General features: G+C 41.7%; 1 protein-coding gene across 4 annotated transcripts in view; it reads right to left on the bottom strand.

The window, feature by feature from the left end:
- The window catches only part of SYBU (syntabulin), a 76,941-nt gene extending 60,483 nt beyond the window's left edge, over nt 1-16,458 (bottom strand). Inside the window, exons 1-3 of one of the 4 annotated variants that reach the window (XM_077167504.1) lie at nt 16,348-16,458; nt 15,701-15,853; nt 13,816-14,020 (exon numbers count right to left, since the gene is read on the bottom strand). In XM_077167504.1, the coding sequence (XP_077023619.1) occupies nt 13,816-14,020; nt 15,701-15,796 (301 nt within the window). In that variant the 5' untranslated portion in view covers nt 15,797-15,853; nt 16,348-16,458. Of the gene's footprint in view, nt 1-13,815; nt 14,021-15,700; nt 15,915-16,347 lie in introns of those variants that run through there. The other 3 variants (XM_077167505.1, XM_077167506.1, XM_077167503.1) reach the window with 3 other exon arrangements.
- Between the last annotated feature and the right edge of the window lie 2,754 nt (nt 16,459-19,212).

The raw sequence follows: 19,212 nt of genomic DNA on the forward strand, positions 1-19,212 counted from the left end.
AGACATTGTCAATCCCACAGTGTCTGGGCCAGACTCATCCCTGCGAGTCACATCCCACATTGCCAGGGAGACATTCATTCCCAAATATCACGTTCCACATAGCGGGGAGGGTAATGCTTTTACTTGTAGAGTTGGCTTAGAGAGGGAGAGGCCATATCTGAGCCACAAAAGAGGTCCTGGAAGTAACTCTTAGGCACACCTATAGGTAAGCTTAGCTGCTCTGTCTTCTAGACTTTTATCATTTTGTTTTTTATTTAAATTAAATCCATTTTGACTTTAATTTTAAATTTAGTGTGAAATCAGGTGCTAATTTTATTATTATTTTTTAATTCTTATGAACTCTATACTTTCCATGTTACTGTACAATGCTTTTCTGGTGAAATTTTTAAAGAAATGAAAATATATATATATATATATATATATATCCACATTCTAAAATATTAGGGCTACCTAAAGTGTGTGTATGTGTATTATATAATTTTCTGATACTTAACAAAAATGCCTAACAATCAGAGGGTTCTCGTCAAACATATTTGGTGCCAATTATGATGACCAACTCCCTACTTAAACCTCCTAGCACCAACTGCATCTAATAACAAAACACTCAGGTCTTAAAGATGAAAGCTAAAAACAATTCCTCAACATCCAAGAAACATTTCTAAAACTTCTAGTTTGCTTTTAAATTTAGATCTCAGAATTCACTGTTTTCCAAATACTTGAACTAAACAATTCCAGAAGATACACTTAGTAACATGAGGCAGAGGAAAACGTGGTTTTGTGCCACGATGTCTTGTAACCTTCCATTATGATTTAATTGCTGTTCAACATTCAGTTGCATAAGTTGAGGGAAAATCATTTTTCTTTTAAGGAAACATTACCTTAAGCTATATGGAAACAGCTGATTCTCATGAACAACAGAAGTGTATACTGTCTACTAATTCATTCATTCAATACATATTTATTATTATTTATTAACTGCTATAGGTGTTATTATTCTTACTGCCACACAAGATATTGGCATTCTCGAAGACAGTCTGACAGAGACAGATAAAATGCCAGAGCCTAAACTCATGGTGAGTCTGAACCCTGTTAAGTTCCTACTGCAAACCATTCAAATGCATTGAAATGTCGTATGTATTGTAAGAAAACTAACATTTACTAAGTACCATCCATAGTGCCAAGCAAACTAACTTTTTTTTACGTGGGCAGGCACCAGGAATCAAACCTGGCACCCCAGCATGGCAGGTGAGAACTCTACCCGCTGTGCCACTGTGGCCCACCCAACTTTTATCATATAACCTTAATAATACCTTATTTTATAGATGGGAAAACTGAGGCTTCAAGAGATTGAGAACTCAGAACTCCAAGGCTACACAGATATAATAATTTACTCCAGATTCAAACTCAGGTTTGTCTGACTTCAAAGTCCCTGTTTTTCTAACCACCATAAGCTAGTTGTTTTCTACATTTTTCTCCCCATGTTTGTTTCAAGAGGAGACAGCAGCAACTCTGGGAATGCTCAAATTCAAAACAGAAAAAGGAAACTGTTAAGTAGAAGCCATCCCGTCATAAGCAGACCACAAAAATTTGAGACAAGAAACTCTTTCTAGTTGTTTCTGGTTTTCCAATGTTCTTATCTCAACGTAGGTAGCCATAAAAATACATGCCATTCAGATACTTTTGAATTCTAGGGTTTCAGTAACAAAATTCGAACTTCTATTCTTCATTCAAATTTATCATTTTTCTGGAATGATAGCTCAGAAGTTGTTCAGTTGTGCTGAGTGTTGCTGAGTAGTCAGTGAAAATGAGGGCAGACAAGGGAATGCTAGATTTAGCAACATGGCCACTTGTGTCCTTAACGAGGGCAATTTATACAGACAAGATTTTTATGAAGTTGTTTGGTCTAAAATAATTTTGCTTCAGTATCATGCAATATGACACTAGCTAATAGCCAGCACTGAAGTGTAAAAATTTCATTCATTACTTCATCATCCATCCAATCATTTATTCTTTTTGCAAATAACTAGTGATGGCCTATTGTATGTCAAGCAATGTTCCAGACATTAGGGATACAATGATAACCAAGATTGAAAAGGTTCTTGTCCTCAAAGAACTATAATTCTAGTGGTGGGGAGAGACAGTTAATAAACAATAAAGAAATAATACATAAAGATATTTTGGGTTATGCTATATTGTTAATGACCTAAACTCAGTGGTAACATACAGACTAACTTGGTGGGGAGTGGGAAGGTATTTCTTTAGATAGGTATTCATGGAAGGCTCCTGAAGAGGTCATTTGTGCTGAATCCAGAAAAACGAGAAGGACCCAATCATAGGGAAAGGCAGGGAAAAGAATTCTGGGAGAGGGAACATAAAGTACAAAAAGCTGTAATGAGAAGGAGGTTGGTGCATTGAAGAAACTGAAAGGAGGCCAGGAAGGCTGAGGGCTGGGACAGAGAGGTTGAAAGGAGGCTGAAACCCAGCAGGATTATAAGCTAGTATTCATAGTTTAGCTTAACTACAAGAGAAGCCATAATATATATTAAATAGGAGACGGCAAGATTTGGCTTGTGCTTGCAAAGAAGAGTAGACTGCATTAGTGATGATAAATGTAGGTATTATTTATTGAGCACACTGAGCGCCTACTAGGTAGGACTGTTCTAAACACTTCACGTGTCTTAACTAACTTTGTTTTCTATCCCTTTGCGGGTACACACAAAACTAGCACTAACGTCTAAGCCACTTACCCAAGGCTATAATTACTAAGTGGTATGGATGGTTTGCACACAGAAAGGTTACCTCCAGAGCCTGCCTTAGCCATTCGTCATGTGGCCTCTTTAAGAACGAAAGAGCAGAAGCCAGTAACCCCCTCTGGAGGTCACTACCATACTAGAAATGAGAGGTGACAGTGGTTTCACTAGAGTGGTAGTAGTGAAAATTGAGAAAAGTAGATTTGAGATATGTGTTGGAAAAATAAATAAAAATATTTGTTTCTGGTAACAAAACGTAGGATAGAATCAAGTGATTTCTGAGCTATTCTGGAGCCTCAAATGCTCCCATAAAAGTCATCCTGTCTAAATTTGTGGCAATAGAAAAAGGATGTGAAGTGAAGTGAGGCAAGTCCCCATTTCTCCATGGGGTTCTGTGCTCCCTCACTAATAAGTGTTTCATGCTTGGTTTTCTGGAGTGTCAAGTAGTTAGATTAGCGTTAGTAGTCACAGGAGAAGAAATCTGGACTTCTTTTTCTTCCACAGCTGGGTATACCATAGTCATTTCGGAGTTGGAGAGAAGGGGGATGATGAGCATGTAGAGGGGTGAAATCAAGAATTCTGTTTTAGATGTGTCAAATATGAGGCACCAGTCATGCATGGCAATGGAGATATCACGTAGGCAGTTGGGCAGGTGTGCATGAATCTCAAGGAAGAGGCTGGGGCATCACCTCCATACCTCTAGTGGGGCGAGGGATTTGGAGACCCAGGCCTGGGTGCGAGCCCTTTGAGAGGGGAGGAAGAGAAGAGGGCAGAAGACTGAGACATGGCTCACCCATTTTGAGGATAGGGAATAGGAAGGAGCCAAGGAAGTCTACTGAGAAGTGATCTGAGAGTCAGGGGGACCCCGAGGAGGAAAGTCTGCCATAAGAGTGGGGCTTTTTGTTCAGTTGTGCTGCGTGCTGCTGAGCATTCAATGCCAGATTTAGCAACATGGCCACTTGTGTACTTAACAAGGGGAACTTACAGAGACAGGATCTTTGTGAAGTTTTGCTCTGAAGGGGAACAGAGAAATGAGATGGTAGTTGCAAGCAGATGAGAGATCAAGGGAAGCTTTTTTTTTTCCTTTTGAAGATGTGTGTATTTGAGCACTTGTGTATGCTGATGGAGATATCTCGTAAAAATAATCCCCATGAAGCACTTCACACTAGGACATGTCATCTTGTAACCTACAGTTATAAAAGTGAAGTGGAAAGTGGAATAATTATTTAATGAATGCTTCCCTTGTTTCTTAGAGACAAAACAATCACTTCACATACAAACACTCCTGTGATTTCTGAGCTATTCTGGAGCCTCAAATGCTCCCATAAAAGTCATCCTGTCTAAATTAGTGGCAATAGAAAAAGGAAGTGAAGTGAAGTGAGGCAAGTCCCCATTTCTCCATGGGGTTCTGTGCTCCCTCACTAATAAGTGTTTCATGCTTGGTTTTCTGGAGTGTCAAGTAGTTAGATTAGCATTAGTAGTCACAGGAGAAGAAATCTGGAGAGAGAAGTATCTTGGTCCTTACATTTAATGGAGTGTGAGTAATAAATCCACTTAGGAGTTCTGGGGAGGCAGAGCTGAAATTGGAAAACACAAGAGGGCTCCATTATGGTCAGAAGGCAGGTGAGCCTCTGAAAGCAGGCAGTGAGATTTGTCACACAAGCATTTACTTCCCTTGCTGTCCCCCTTTTTTTTTGGCAGGTTTATAACCGTTCCAAAAGGGACACAGTACAAAACTTTCTAACCTTCCCTCTCCCTAGCAATATGGGTTTATTTGCAGCTTCTGGACTATGTTTTTTTTTTTTTTTTATTGCTCAGTTATACTTTTTTAAACTTAACTCGGTGGGAGCAGATAAGGGAGAGGGTGCACAGGGAGGGAGGAGAACTGGGAGGGAGAAATAAGGGAAGAAACGAGCCAGAAACCAAGAAGCTATCATTTACCCTGTTAAAAATCTTTTAATAAGGATACCTCATTCCACCCTAAGGCCACCCGAACTACAGTTAACCGTCTCATAGCAATGTGGATATCTGTTTTTCTCTCCCTTTTATTTTTTTCTCACATTGAGACTCTAAAGATAGCGATGGTCAAGACAGAGTAAGGGATAAAAATGGAAGAAAATTAAGGGAAAAAATAATCATGCTTGCTCTATAATTTATGCAATGGCTATATTTGGCATTTTTTTTTCTATTTTAAAAAAATTTAGATAATGTATGTGTATCCCATTTACTTTCATTTAAAAAGGAACAAAGAAAGAAAAGAGGAAGACAAATATCCTATATAGTCTAATTCAGTGACATTCATAGAATAAAACCCTGAATTCTGAAATCGAGCCTCACAGATGAAATGTCCATCCACAGGAGAACGACTGCATAAATGATGGCCCTCTATAGAATGGAATGCTATGCTGCCATGAAAACACATGTGGGAAACCTCTACATGCTGACAAGCAAAAAATAGATACTGCCTGGAATATATACTCCTTAGGACAGGAGCCAAGCCAGTATTATTCATTGCCCTATTTCAGCTCCTAGAACAATGCCTTGCACAGAGCAGGTGTTCAATACATATTCATTTAACAAATGAATGGAAAGACCAAGATAGCATCGTCTCACATTGGTAAAGAGAAAACAATGCAAAGCCTATACACGTGATTACATCGACTCTGACATAAATGTTAGTGCATTTTATAATGAGTAGGTATTTATTGTTTTTGAATTAAAAGTTAGAACTTCAGTAATTAGCATTAAAGAAAATTCAATCATCATAAACAACCCAGGAGGAAATAGAAGGGTAGCTTAGATTCCACAGGGTTTCAAGACTTCTGAGTATTAGGTCAGTCTCTAACAAGGATGCTATGTACATGGCACTCACGCTAAGGAAGAGAGAATAAAGAAACACTGAGCCAGCCAGGAAAGAGAAGGAAGCCAGAGAAAATTCCCCACTGAGCAGGGGAAAGTCGAAGGGTGCGGGTTTCATATGGAATAGGGCTAGTGCTGCGTGATACCTTCCAGTAAGCATTGGTTTGCATTAAGAAGCTTGGTTTGGGGGAGGCTTGGGGCAGTTACTTGGGGCAGGAGTCAGAAAGTCTCCTTACAATGCAAGCACACCCAGCTAGCCTGCATACTTTAAGTGCTCTGAGTCGTTCCTGGGTCGGTGGAAGAAGGTCAGGGATTTCTCAGAGTGAAAGCCACCTTAGGGGCAGGGTGGGTGGGTAGGGCTACCGGTAGCTGAAGCCCTGGGAAAACCCGGCCTGCATTTTTGTGCTAAGTGCCTCGTTGAATGTAAACTGACCTCTGGTTTTACGCAGCGTTTATGTGACCGGGAAACACTGATTAGGGAAGACAATGTTGCACTGTTTCCCACGTAAGGTCTGCACGCTGCACTTTTACACATGCTGATTTCTCTATCTGCTAAGTCATTCTCTGTTTCACAGACTTCTACACAGCCTTCAAAACTTTAAGTGCCACCTCCCATGTGGAGTATTTTCTGGTTTTCTCGGCAAAGGATCTCTCTTCTGGCTACCTACAGCCCTGGGGTCATGGTTCCAGTATGAAACCTACTCTTTAGAAATTTATAGATGCTGAAGTCTTCAGGACAGATTGCCTCCTTCATTTAAGAAATGAATGCTGGGGACTATTCTAGTTGGTTTATTTCCCCAACTACTAGAACAGTGCCCTGTGCACAATATATTTTATTTAATGAGTGAAAATGCTTCACTCTCCATGTCCTTGTAATTATGCCTTCTGTCCAATTCCAAAAAATATCTATTAAGTAACTGCTGTATTTCAGGCACTGTGTGGGCGATCTTGCCTTCATGGAGCTTAGTCTATTGTAAACTTAGGTAACTAATTAAGAAATTTTAAAACAAGGTCAAGTAGTGTGAGAAGCATAAAGAAGGGCACCTAACTTGGACTCTGTACTGGAGCCCTCAGCTTTGTACCCCAACCTATAGATATCCCTACCTACACCCACATTTAGCCTTAACCTCCTGCATGTGCTCCTTTTACTTACTCCCAGGTTTGCTACAAAAATTACTTCTCTAATGTTTTCAACTACCAGGTTTGCTACAAAAATTACTTCTCTAATGTTTTCAAACCTCTCTCTCCCTCCCTCCCTCTCTCTCTCTCTCTCCCTCCCTCTCTCTTTCTCTCTCTCCCTCCCTCTCTCTCTCCCCCCACCCCCATGCCTCTCTGTATCTCATCTCTCTATCTCAACTGTCTACTTCCCCAAGCCTAATAACTTTTTCAAATACACATAGGTTTGATAAACATCCTATTTTTACCATAAATGCAACATTTGTTTTTATTCTATTTTCTTCCTTCAGTCACAGTTACGCTTTTAAAGTGTCTATATTCTATTTGTCACCTCCCACTCTCAGCCTGTTGCACGCCAGAGTCCATGCCCAGTCTTCTTCAACTGCTTCTGCTTAAATAAGATCACCAATAACCTAATGGGTTCATCCTTGGCCACCTGCAGTGTGCATCTTACTTCATCTTGCTGTGGCATCTGAAACTGTTGGCTACTCCCTTCTCGAAATTCTTCTCCTTCAGGATTGGAGACATCATCCATTCTTGACTTTTCTCCTTCCTCTGAATGCTTCCAGGTGCCTCAGTTTCCTTTTTCCCAACCACTCTTGCTATACCTCAGAGTTCTATCCTGAATCTTGTAATATCTTTCTGTGAACTCTCCTGAGGTGCTATCAGTTCCTTGACTTTAGCTCCAAGGTTGCATCAGAGCTCCAGAAGAGTTTGTCTCCAAAGCAAGAAAGCCTAAATTGAAATCTTTAATGCGACTCATTGTTCTTCTACCTAAATCCTGCTTCTACACTTGTTTTCAGCCAGTAGAAATTTAGGTACAATCTTTCCTTCCCGTTCCACACATATTTTATCAGTCTTCATTTGACTGCCACGATGGCCCACAAAACAGGGAGATTTCTGAACCTCAATTTTCTATCCTCTCCAATTCACTGCACAGTACATCATCAGAAGGATCTAAATCTGGCCACGTCTCTTCCCTGCTGAAAATATGTCATTGGCGCTGCAAGATTTTTAGGAATTGCAAAATGGCAGCCCATGAGCCATATCCAGCTACTTGTTTGTGGTGGTTGGCTCAGAATTGCCTTATAAAAGCTGAATTTTAAAAATTCTGAATTGCTTTAGAAGGGGTACACACTGGTCAGTTCTATGGACCCTTTACTGTCCTCTACCCTGTCTGTTTTTACATAACTGGCCTAGTCCCAGTTCTTAGTAAAGCATGCAACGCCTTTCTGATACAGCCCTGGCCCGCCTTTCTAATCTCATTTCAGGCTTTTAAATCAGGTCTTATGAAGCCAAGGCGTATGATTTTTCACCACACCACACTATAATTAATGTCATTTCTTGAAATCCCTGAGCTTACGAAATGTGAGAGGTCCAATACAGATGTGAAGGGCAGCAAAAAACACCTACTGCAGGAATGAGTGTCTATGGGATGGGTGTGGATAAAAGGAGCATGCCCACAAAGTACGAGTGAGTAAAGATGGTCATGGGAGAGTCACAGCCAAAGATTTGCTATCCCATTTATTTCAGTGTGAGGATTAAGGCAGAGAAATAATTGATTTTTCCAATTTCTGTGTTTCATTCATCTTTGTAATTTTAGCACAATTTCTGATCCTCAGCAGGCACTTAATCAATGCTTATCGGAGCAATAATCCTTGCGGAAATTTGCAAGTAGCAGAATTCACTGCTACTTCCAGGCCTCAGTCTCTCTTCTTTTTTCTTTCAACGTTCTCACTGTCCTAAAGTCATCCCACAGAAAGTAAAAGCCAAAGAATAAAAAGTGTGGCTAGTAATAGTAACACCAGAGGAAGGATTATGTAGGGAAATAAAAGAAGGAAATGCTTTTTCCTCCCCCTTACTTTTCTAGCATTTGAACACAAGTTAAATCCCTTACATAGATATAAATATTATTGGTAAGATTACTGGACATGGAATTTGTGAATATAGCCAGATGTTATAATTTCCAGGGAGTGTGTAGGCATTTCCCTTGGCCCACAACCATTGGTTTAAACAGCTTAGCTGGCTATCACTTCCTAACTTCTTGTTCACCTTGCAATGCCACAATTGGGCAAACACCTCACGACAGAACCCCCCAAATATGCACAGATGACAAAACTGAAACTCAGATGTTGATATGCATACGTCATCTGGAAAGCCTGTAAAATTCAGATTCCTGGACCCACCCATTCCAAGATGACAGGTTAGAGTGGGGTCAAGGCATATACATTTTAAACACGTTTCCTGAGGATACTAAAGTACACAAACACCATACTCTGAACCTAAGAAACGTGTCATAAAGTTGAGTATATGAGAACCAAAAAGATTTTCATGCAAAGAGCCATGGTTTACTTTCAGACATGATCCAATACCACCATAACTACCTTTTACAGTTCCCACTGCCAAGAACTTTTTATTAAATGGCAAAATATTTTTTTCTTGTCTTCCTAATTGCAGTTGACACATTCTCAAAAGAAATATTGCATGCATATCCTTCATTTTTCATCTATTTCATTATTATTTCTGCAGCTGAGGCAACTAAGCATTTGAAACATATTATCATGCAACAATGCCTAGATCCCATACTCATTAAAATGATACTAAAGTCTTAGGGTCTCTGATTTTTTTCTTCCCAGCAGGTTGGCAGTCATTCAATTATAGTATAATTCCATACTGCAGCTCAATTCATTTTTTAAGTAGTTCATCTCAATTCTAATCATTATGTTCAAAGGCTTACTACATTTAGATGCCAAGTTTCCTCAACTGGACAAAAGCGTACCAGAAATATTTCTGTTTGGCAAAACCTGGCAAATTTTTGCAAGCATTGTCATGCCACGACAGGGCACTAGTCAGGTTATAATTTCCTTTAATTGTTCTTCCCACAAACAGCAACACTGAATAGCTCCAGACTACTGGAACTCAAAGAAGAATTTCTTCCCAGCTGCTGGGAAAACCAAAATAAGGTGTTCTGCAAACACCTTACTTGAGATTAGACAGTGTAGAGTCTCAGACACTGATCATTTTGTGTATTGATCTGTTACAAGTTTTTTAATGGGGTAAGTCAAAAAACTCATCCATGTGTCTGTGTATGCACATTTAGAAACAAGAAAATAACTAGGAAATTACTGTTCTCCCATAAAACAACCAGTGCTCCATATGCATAATTTGTTCCACCTGCCATGTTTACAAGGCACCCTAAGGAGAAAAAGCTTAAAACCCAGCAATCCATCTGCCTCCCAGTTCCAAGGGGGTAATCACTGCCTCAACTAAGCAAAGAGGAATGCACAGCATACTGCCAACCATTTTAGCAGATTTATCAGATGGCTGGTAAATGTACCTGACATCATTCAGGTCATCAGCTTTTCCAATAGTGACAGGAGTCGTGGTATAATGATAAACACAATTCACTACCAACAAAAAGGGGAGAGGCGATGGCAGGGCGGGCGGGGATGAACAGAGGCTTCAACGAACCACACCCAGAGCACAAACCCCAAATATAGGCTTTATTGTTTCCCATGAGTATGTTAAAAATAAGAAACACAAGGGGAAAAAAGAGACAGAAAAGACAGGGTGGCTTCATGCAAAAGCAATGATTAAAAAAAATGGTTAAAAAAAAAGACACATGAAAGCAGGTGTTTTGTTTTTCTTAAATAATTTACTGTTAACTCTACTTCCTTAAGTATTCTTGAGCATTTTTTAAAAAGAAAGCATCAGTTAACATTTGCTAAGCACGTGAAGTGTTTTGTTTGTGCACACAAAATACAGCCTAGCCTTCAATACAATGTAAACTTAACTGTCTCCAACTAAGGTGACAGTGACTAAGACTGAATACAAAATGTAAGGAATAGACTGTTTTAACGCTAGAATGATGACAAAGTATAAAGAGCCGCCTGTGCTGATGAAATGCACAAAACACATGCATATCTTCAAAGATATCCTGGTTCTAAGAAGCTATTAAAAGAAGAGCTCTTTGGGGACCATCCCAAATGGACTGCAGAAAGGTCACCCACAACCCCTGCCCTCTGAAATGAGATAGACACAACATATAAATTAGCATACAGAATATCAAGTCATTAACTGTTCTTTGTCAAGGTTCCCATGGGAAGAAAGGGGGTGGGGACAAATGGACAAAGTAGGCAAAAATAGATAAGTCCCTTTGGAAATAGTTTCCAGACTTTCGAATTTCACAGATCAGCAAAATTAAAAGAAAAACAAAGGGTGGGAGCAGACGAAACATCAACAGAGAGCCGTCATTATTTTGCTAAAGTATAACTACTGTCCACTATCACTTTTTAGTAATGCAAATGATGGGAAAGTCAGCCTCTCAAAATAAAGGATAGCCCTTCATCTTGAGTAAATTTAATGCTAGATGAACTCACTATGTTATTCTTCTTTTATAAAATGGATACCTTAGAATGTATGTTGTACTTGCTGCTCTTCACAATTAAAGCCTTTGATACAGATTTTGAGGAAAAGTCTATGGTCCGTAGTTCTGAAAGGGTAATTTTCAAATTAAGATTATAAACATGTATGTATGTATGGGTATATGTGTTGTATGTACATGTGTGTATATATATTATACATATATATACATACACACACATATGCATGTATGGTTATACATCTCATTGTGTCTGAGTAACATCTTTCTCTACAATTTCACAACCAGTGTGTAAGAATCCCAAGTATGCATGTCCCCTTTTGCATTACACACGCACATGCAAGCACACACAGACATACGTAATGTAGACAATACAGGATGATCATCGTAAGGTTATGAAGCTATGATGACAATAGACATTTCTAAATTATTTTAATTTTTTTCTAGCAGAGGTGGGCATTTTTATTTGCATGGACTGTGTTCCCTGACTTAACTGCCATGATTAAGCAGTGGACACACATTCTGGCCTCAGTCTTGGAGTGGCTGGATTAAAACCAGCCATATCTCCTGCTGGCTGCACGTGTTTGATTTGCTACCTCATTGCCTGCAGCATTATGATCCCCACAGGATCAAACCCATTTTTCCCCAGGCACCGACTATCCTCCTAGAGCATCATTAACACGGCTCCAAAGGCCTTGCTCCTGTCAACTTCAGCCAGTGCAGCACTCAGAGCCTTTGTGGGTTATCAGCGCTCTGTAGGAAAGGAAAGCAAGGAGGGAAAGGCAAAGGACCCAAACCCTGGGGGAATCGCCAACACAGGATGACAGAGAGAGAAAGAGGCCCAGGAGTGGAAGGAGCCCTGTTTGGAGACAGGCTGCAAGCTAAAGATAGAAAGGGGTTTACAGAAACCCATAATTATAAGCTTCTGCCACTCAATTCTCAGCTGGTTAATGGCAAAAAGGATCAATATCTACTTTCGATTTTTATGTACAGCATTATGGGCTTAGTGGGAGACAAGTCTCCTGGGAAGGAGGGATGAGTCAGGCTATGGATCTTGGAGAGATTAATTCATTGTCAAAATTAATAATTTTATTGGTTTTCTAAAGTATATTTGGAGTTTTTCTCTTACTTTGTTTTGAGCAACTTTTTCTTTTTTTCTGATAACACTACTCACCCTGAAGTCTGTCATAGAGAAATTGACTTATGTGAAGGGCATATCAGGAATAAAGGCGGAACTGAGTCATGTAAACAAAGTCATGCCAATTTGAAACAATGCCCCCAGGGTTCATCCACGCTCACCAGACTGAGCCCTGGGCTCCAAACTGGAGTTAAAGTAAACAAAATTATATTCTGCAAATATAACTCTAGGTTTTAGGAATCTTATCTCATCATTTTTCCTTTTTTTCCTTCCTGGAAGAATATCAAGCAAACCATCAATGGGTCTTAAAATATATATATATTGATACTTTTTCAGAATAAAGCAGAAAACCTGAGGCTTTGCAAAGGAAAAAATAAGGCAGCACAGTATCATGCATGGAATGGAATCATTTAATGAAAATGTGTAATAAACCCAAAGCTACAACTTTAGTATCTCTGAAAACATGCACTTGGCAGCACTAAATGGAATGTGGTATCAGCTAAATTAGGGTATTAACATTGGCATCTTGATTCACTTGTCCCTTCTCATAAATGCTTTTCTCTTCAAATTATATTTTCACTCAACAAATTCTTGAAAATGATCTACTGTGAAACATTCGTCACCAATCAAAACAATCACTCCTTTAAATTTTACAACAATCCATAATACTTCTCATAGAATATCAGTCCTAAGTCATCTGCTTCAATGGGTGTAATAGGTTCCATCAAGTGATAATGGTGGAAACTTCAGGAAAGACTTGCACCCTTAACAAATATGCTTACAACTTTAAGGAAATTTTCTTGGTCAGGTCCAAAACTGACATCCATAGTTCATCATTTTAAGAATCATCATTTATTAAGCATATCTATCGATTAGCCAGTACTATGCTAGCAGCATTAGATATAATGTTTCATTTAATCTCACACCAACTCTACAAGGCAGATATTATCATCCCATTTTAGGGATGTAACACCTGACCAAGCTGAAGAAGAGTATACAACTTGCCCAAGGTCTGACGGCAGGTGGAAAGGCCCAGGACTCCAGGTCAGGCCTGGCAGATCACAAAGCCTGTGCTCTTTTCCTCTAAAGTACAAAGCTGGGTCAGCGATGGCATATAACCCTTCCTGATCCAGACCTCATCAATTCATAGTTGCTTTATTTGGGGGGATTCCATAATCAGAATTTCACACAGGCTTATAAAGGTTGCTTGTAGAAAATGCAATCTAAAAGACTTTCCACATTTAACACATTTTCTTAAACAGGCATAGAAAAATGTCATCTCAAATTCTAAATTATAAACTAGAATACATATAGATACAAGTATGGAATTCCATTAGGTCGAACTGCTGCTTTTATAAATAAAAATGGGCAAAAAAAAAAGTGTAAATTCATATGATTCATCCTAACAGAAGCCTAGTTCTAGGCCCTAATGGGTCCAGGCCAAGGTAAATTCACAATGCACCTACTGTACCTGCTTCAGGCCTGTGCACAGTTTCCCATGGATACCGTACCTGAGCAGAAGCTGTTGCTGCTAATGGTCCTTGCTGAACGCCCAGAGCTGCTGGGGTTGAACTCTCTGCTTTCTTCCTCAGAGAATGGAGACTCAGAGGCCGGGGACACCTTGTGCTGCTGCTGAGGCAGATGGGGCCGAAGAATCAAACGAGGAATTCGGCTTCGGGAAATCTCCTTCTCATGATGCTGCACTCTCTGCTCCTTCTCAAAATTGGACATCAAGAAGAAAACAAAAGACTGTTTCCCCCTCTTAATACCTGTCTGCAACTTCAGGATTTAATTTCTAAGAAAGCACTGTTCTGAATAATGAATTGTCAAAAAGAGTCAAATAGTCATTCCTATCTCATTGTGGAAATGAGCCCCGAAACCATCCAACTATGTTAACTCACTGAGCAGCATATGCATACACACACACAGGCACACACACACACACACACACACACACACACACACACACTTCCACGGACTACCAGCAAGGCCGCCCACTCCCTCATGCAATTCTTGATCCACTTTCCCAACTCTGGCTCTTTCTATCACATTCAAGCTTTTAGCTCTCTCAGAACACTCTTATTACTCACAGCACACTCCTACTTATTACTTGACTTCCTCTAGCCTTCCATTTTGCTTTCCCTGAATTAGCTGTGACAATTTGATTTCTCCCTTCCTGACTCCTCACAAAGTAGACTTTATACCCTAAAACACTTCTATCCCGATAGATCATGCAGCCTTATCTTTCAAATCCCTCCTCTTCTAGCCAGGATCTTAATTATTCATTAATATCCTGGTACACAAGGCATGTTGCCAACAGAAAAGCAAACAAAAATCCAATACACAGTAAGATGGCTTCACCTTTTACAACACATTTAGCTTTTGTTTTCCTTACAGGACACCAGCAAGAAGAGAATTTTCTTCTCTTGCCATCTTCAAAAACACAGCATTAATTATACAGGGCTATGCCTTGGTAAAACAATACCACCAAATATATGCATAACAAGTAATATTGTAGCAGTGTTTTTCATTTGCAAAGTGCTTTCCCAACCATGATCTCATTCAATCTTTACACTCAGGCTGTAAGAGAGAGAGGTCCCTGGCTTTCCTATTTACAGATGAGGAAACTGAGGCTATGGGAGATAAGATCAGACACGATTACATATCATCTAGGTGCAGGATGGGCCTGAAATCCAAGGACTTCTCCAAGCCACCACCACCCTGCTTTATTAAAATGGATTCCTAGGAGGAGCTCCTTGCAAAAAATCCACTGTTCCCTCCAACCTCTGCAATTGAAAAAAGAGCTGCGGATTAGGTAACAAATAGCATTTTGCAACACGACCTCCTGCTAATTTCCCCCGCGGCTTACCAGGAAGGGTCACTGCCAAAGTAAACACCTCAGGGAGGCCCACAGTGCAGGAACTGAAGGCAATGCCCCAGCCACGGGAACTCTTGAGGTCACTCAAGCCCACACCCTATCCAGGGTCTGCCAGCCGCACCCAGCCTCTGGATTTGTCCAGAACATCAGTCACCCAGCAGGTATCACATGCCAACCACCACTCAGCTCAGCACACCACACTGCATACCCACTACCGACGCCGGGCCACTGACACACTGGAGTCCTTACGTCTCAGTCACGCACACCTCAAATTCCTTTTATTCATATCACCCACACAGGACATCTAATGAGGGCTAGATTCCAACCCCCCCAATTTCAAGAGGTGGGATTAACCTTCGTGTCAACCCCCAAATCTTTTCCTCTGGTACCACCATCCCCAAACCCCCGGGTCTCGCCCGCTCTCATCACCTGAACAAATGCCTTCCCCCTCCCATCGCCCCTGCCCCGTTCTTGCCCCTCTTGGCCCCAACTCTAAACATCACCCCTCTGGCTCTCACCTGGAGGGCTTCTCGCCCCGCTGGGTCCGCCCTTCCGCGGGCATCGGCCCCCGCACGACGTGCTCTGCTTACCTTGGTCTCCCGCAGGGGTCCCATCGCGCCGCTGCCCGCCGGCTCCTCGCGCCGCCGCCGCCGCTGTCCAGGAGGAGGCACCTGCGAGCACCCGAGCGGGGAGACCCGGCTGAGTCCGCGCGAGCGGCGGCTGCGGCAGGCCCCACGCGCCTCCGCGGTTCGCGCTCAGCTGCGAGGGCGCGCCCGGCCGCCCCGCCCCGGCCGGACACGTGGTGCTGCCGCCGTCAGCCCGCGGGCACTCCCCGGGCGCCTCCCTTTGATCTCTCTCACCTGCGGGCCCCACCCGCCTGATCTCGCCGCTGGCACCTACCCCCAGCGCCGCGCGCCCCTCCCTTCCCGCTGAGCTCGAGCGCGAGGGGACAGGCAGAGGCTCCGAGCATCTCCATCCCGGAGGTGTCCCCTCCCCTCCTTTTTGAAGCTGGCACCCGGTTTGCCGTGGGGGGGAGGGGGGTGCGCGTCGGAGGGAGGAGCTGAGAAAAACTGCGACATCACCGAGAGCCAAAAAAAGAGAGAGGGAAAGTTTCTCTCGCGGCCCCTCCCCGGTTTTTTATCTACACACAGCTCCCCACAATTACCTCGCCCGAGATGGGCGGGCGGGTCCCCCTCCTCCAGGACCCCGCCAACCGAATGCTGCCGGACTGACACAGTATCTCAGTCCCGGACCGCGAAGCCTGCAGTCCTCGTTTGGGGATTTGCATCCGCGAGCCTTCGGTTGGCAGCGCCGCAGTATGATGAGCTTGGGGAAGCCAGGCTACCAGGAATGCGCCCCAGGCACACTGCTTTGCGAAGAACACTGCACTCGAACTCAGAAAACCCGGTTCAAGCCTGCACTCCGCTCCCTTCAAGCTGAGTGCCTTTAGGCAAGTTCTTGACCTCTCTGAACTTCAAGTTTATCCTTGCTAAATTGAATTATAATACAAATACCTACCTCAAGGAAACTGTGGAGTAAATGGGAGAATGAGATGTGACATCTTCCAAAATAGCCTTACCAAGCTGACTGAACAGAACTTCCCAAAGGTTCGTTAAACATGACAGGCAGAGCAAGCATCTCTGATACTGGCAGGTTCGTTGTAAAAAGCTCAAAAAGCCTGTCCAACTGAGGATTTAGAATAGGGTCCTGGGCTGGGTTATGGGTCTTATACGTGGCTGTACTTAAATTTTATTCAACGTGCATAATAACTTAAATGCCCCTTATTCAGAATTCGAGAGTTCTGAATAGCAATTGGAGAATATTCGAAGTAGAACTGTGGTTACAATGAAAAAGTGTGCCAACCTTGAAAATTTTGTTTGAACCTCTGCCCTTGGCATTTATCCTTCCTCCAAACAACATTTCTCCTAGTCCTCACCCCTCAAACCTAAGAAGCACAGAGTATGATACAGGGGAGTGCCTGGAGCCCAAGGATTAGTGGAACCCATTCACCTTCTTCCTATACCCCAAAAGAGGTTTTATTCCATAAATCTTAATAACTTTTCAATCTACTTAGACCTCTTAAGCAGTAAAATTGGGGTAATTTTGGGGCTCTTTATATGGGGATGTGTGTGTGATTAATTCATACTTTCTATTCCACAGCCTTCTCAGATGTGGGTCTCAGGAAAGCGAGGTCTAGGATATTTCATATAATCTCTTCTTTTTAAAATTATGAGCATGGGACTTAATACTGGGAGACAGAAATGAACTATTAAGGTCAAAAGATGCTTCTGAGGTGTTCTCTTCTGAGAACTGAGAGTCGAATTGGGATACTAAGAGAAGAAACACCCTCCTCTTGAGTTGTCATAGTCGGAAACTCAGTCAGTTTTGACTCTCCCTCTTCCCCCCTGTGCCCCCCACACAGCGGAAACGACCAGTGAGCTCCAAGCCACCCCTTAATAAATGTCTTGAATCCGATGACTTTTCTCCACAACGCCATCTCCATTTAGATTCTAGACCACAACCTTCCTGGATTATTGCAATAGACGTCTAAATAAACTGCTCTTGCTTCCAACCTTGTCCTTAGTTTCTCTTGCCAATAAATCTGTCTGCATAGATATCAAAATGATTTCTCAAAGTCCAAATCAAGCCATGCATCCCTGTTGAAAGTTGTTAATAACTTCCCAGGAATATTCCAACTCCTTAAAATGGCACACAAATGCCCATCATCATCTGGCCTTGCCTACTTCTGGCGTCTCATTTTCCTGCCACTCCTCTTTCACTGCCTCTGCTCTCCCTCCACATGCAAATACCTCCCCACCCCAACCTCCCTTCCTCCACCAGGAAAATGCAGTTTCATTTTACAGGCAGCTTCATCCAGGAAACCTCCTCCTGGTCCCTGTATTTACCGCAAAAGAGCTGTTCGGGTCTTGTTTTAGAATTCCCCATTTACCTGTCTGCCTTCACCAGGGCCCTTAAACAGTTCCTGATACAGCTCCTGTCACACAGTAGGCAGTTGACACATAGTTGTCGAATGAATGAATGCACAAATGAGTGAATTCTCTAACTCCAGGAGGGGCCCAACAACACAAGACAAAGAACAACAGACACAATTTCCCTTCTGTAACTGACTCAGAGAAAGCTGTCTCCAATATGTTTTTGTATTTGATGATGGGGTGTGTGCCTAAAAAAATCAACATGTGTTCAGTAAAAGCTTTTAGTGCTGAAGTGCAGACACGGAGAGGCTGGGCGTGAGCCCTCTTGTCACCATAGCAACCCTGCCAAGGAAAGGCTGATGATGAAGTGTTCAGACGTCTGTGTTTGGAACCCAAGACAGTTTTGCTGCTGTGCTAAAAGACAAGTTCTACAAATGATAATCTACGCTGCCTTTAATTTCATTCAAGAGTTTCTCATGTCATTAGGAGAAATATAACATTAGGATTAAACCATCAAAGAGATATAATCTAATTTAGCATATTATATTCATCCCTCATCTGCTTTGAAATACTCTCATGCATCATTTTCATTTTCTACTTAAATACCTATTGAATTGTTTTGTATTGTAATTTTGTGACATTCCCTTTACAGCAAATGTATTACTAGTTCTTAGAAAATATCATCTGCTTTAAAAGTATGGGACCCTTAAAGTTAATAAATAATATACCTGTCCAGGAGGAACAGGGGAGATAAGAGTGGTATAGACTGAGGGAAAGGTACGCTTTTATATAATTATGTCCAAAATCTGGGATAAGGAATTTGATCTTATTTTATGTGACATGTCATTAAATGATTCATACCTTTATTTGCACAAAACTTCATATCATCAGAGCTCTTTCACATATATAATCTTGTTTGCACTTCACAAAAACCATGCAAGGTATATGTGGCCCATCCCTGATACTAGACAAGTTAATACAGGACTGGATTTTATTCACAGGGTCCCCCAGACTGAAAACTTCACAGAAAAGACAATACAAATACACTGCCAAAGAGAATACGTCTGCACCATACCAGAGAGACACATCACAGTCTT

This window comes from Tamandua tetradactyla, chromosome 6, assembly GCF_023851605.1.
Source record: "Tamandua tetradactyla isolate mTamTet1 chromosome 6, mTamTet1.pri, whole genome shotgun sequence".
NCBI classification, from domain to species: domain Eukaryota; kingdom Metazoa; phylum Chordata; class Mammalia; order Pilosa; family Myrmecophagidae; genus Tamandua; species Tamandua tetradactyla.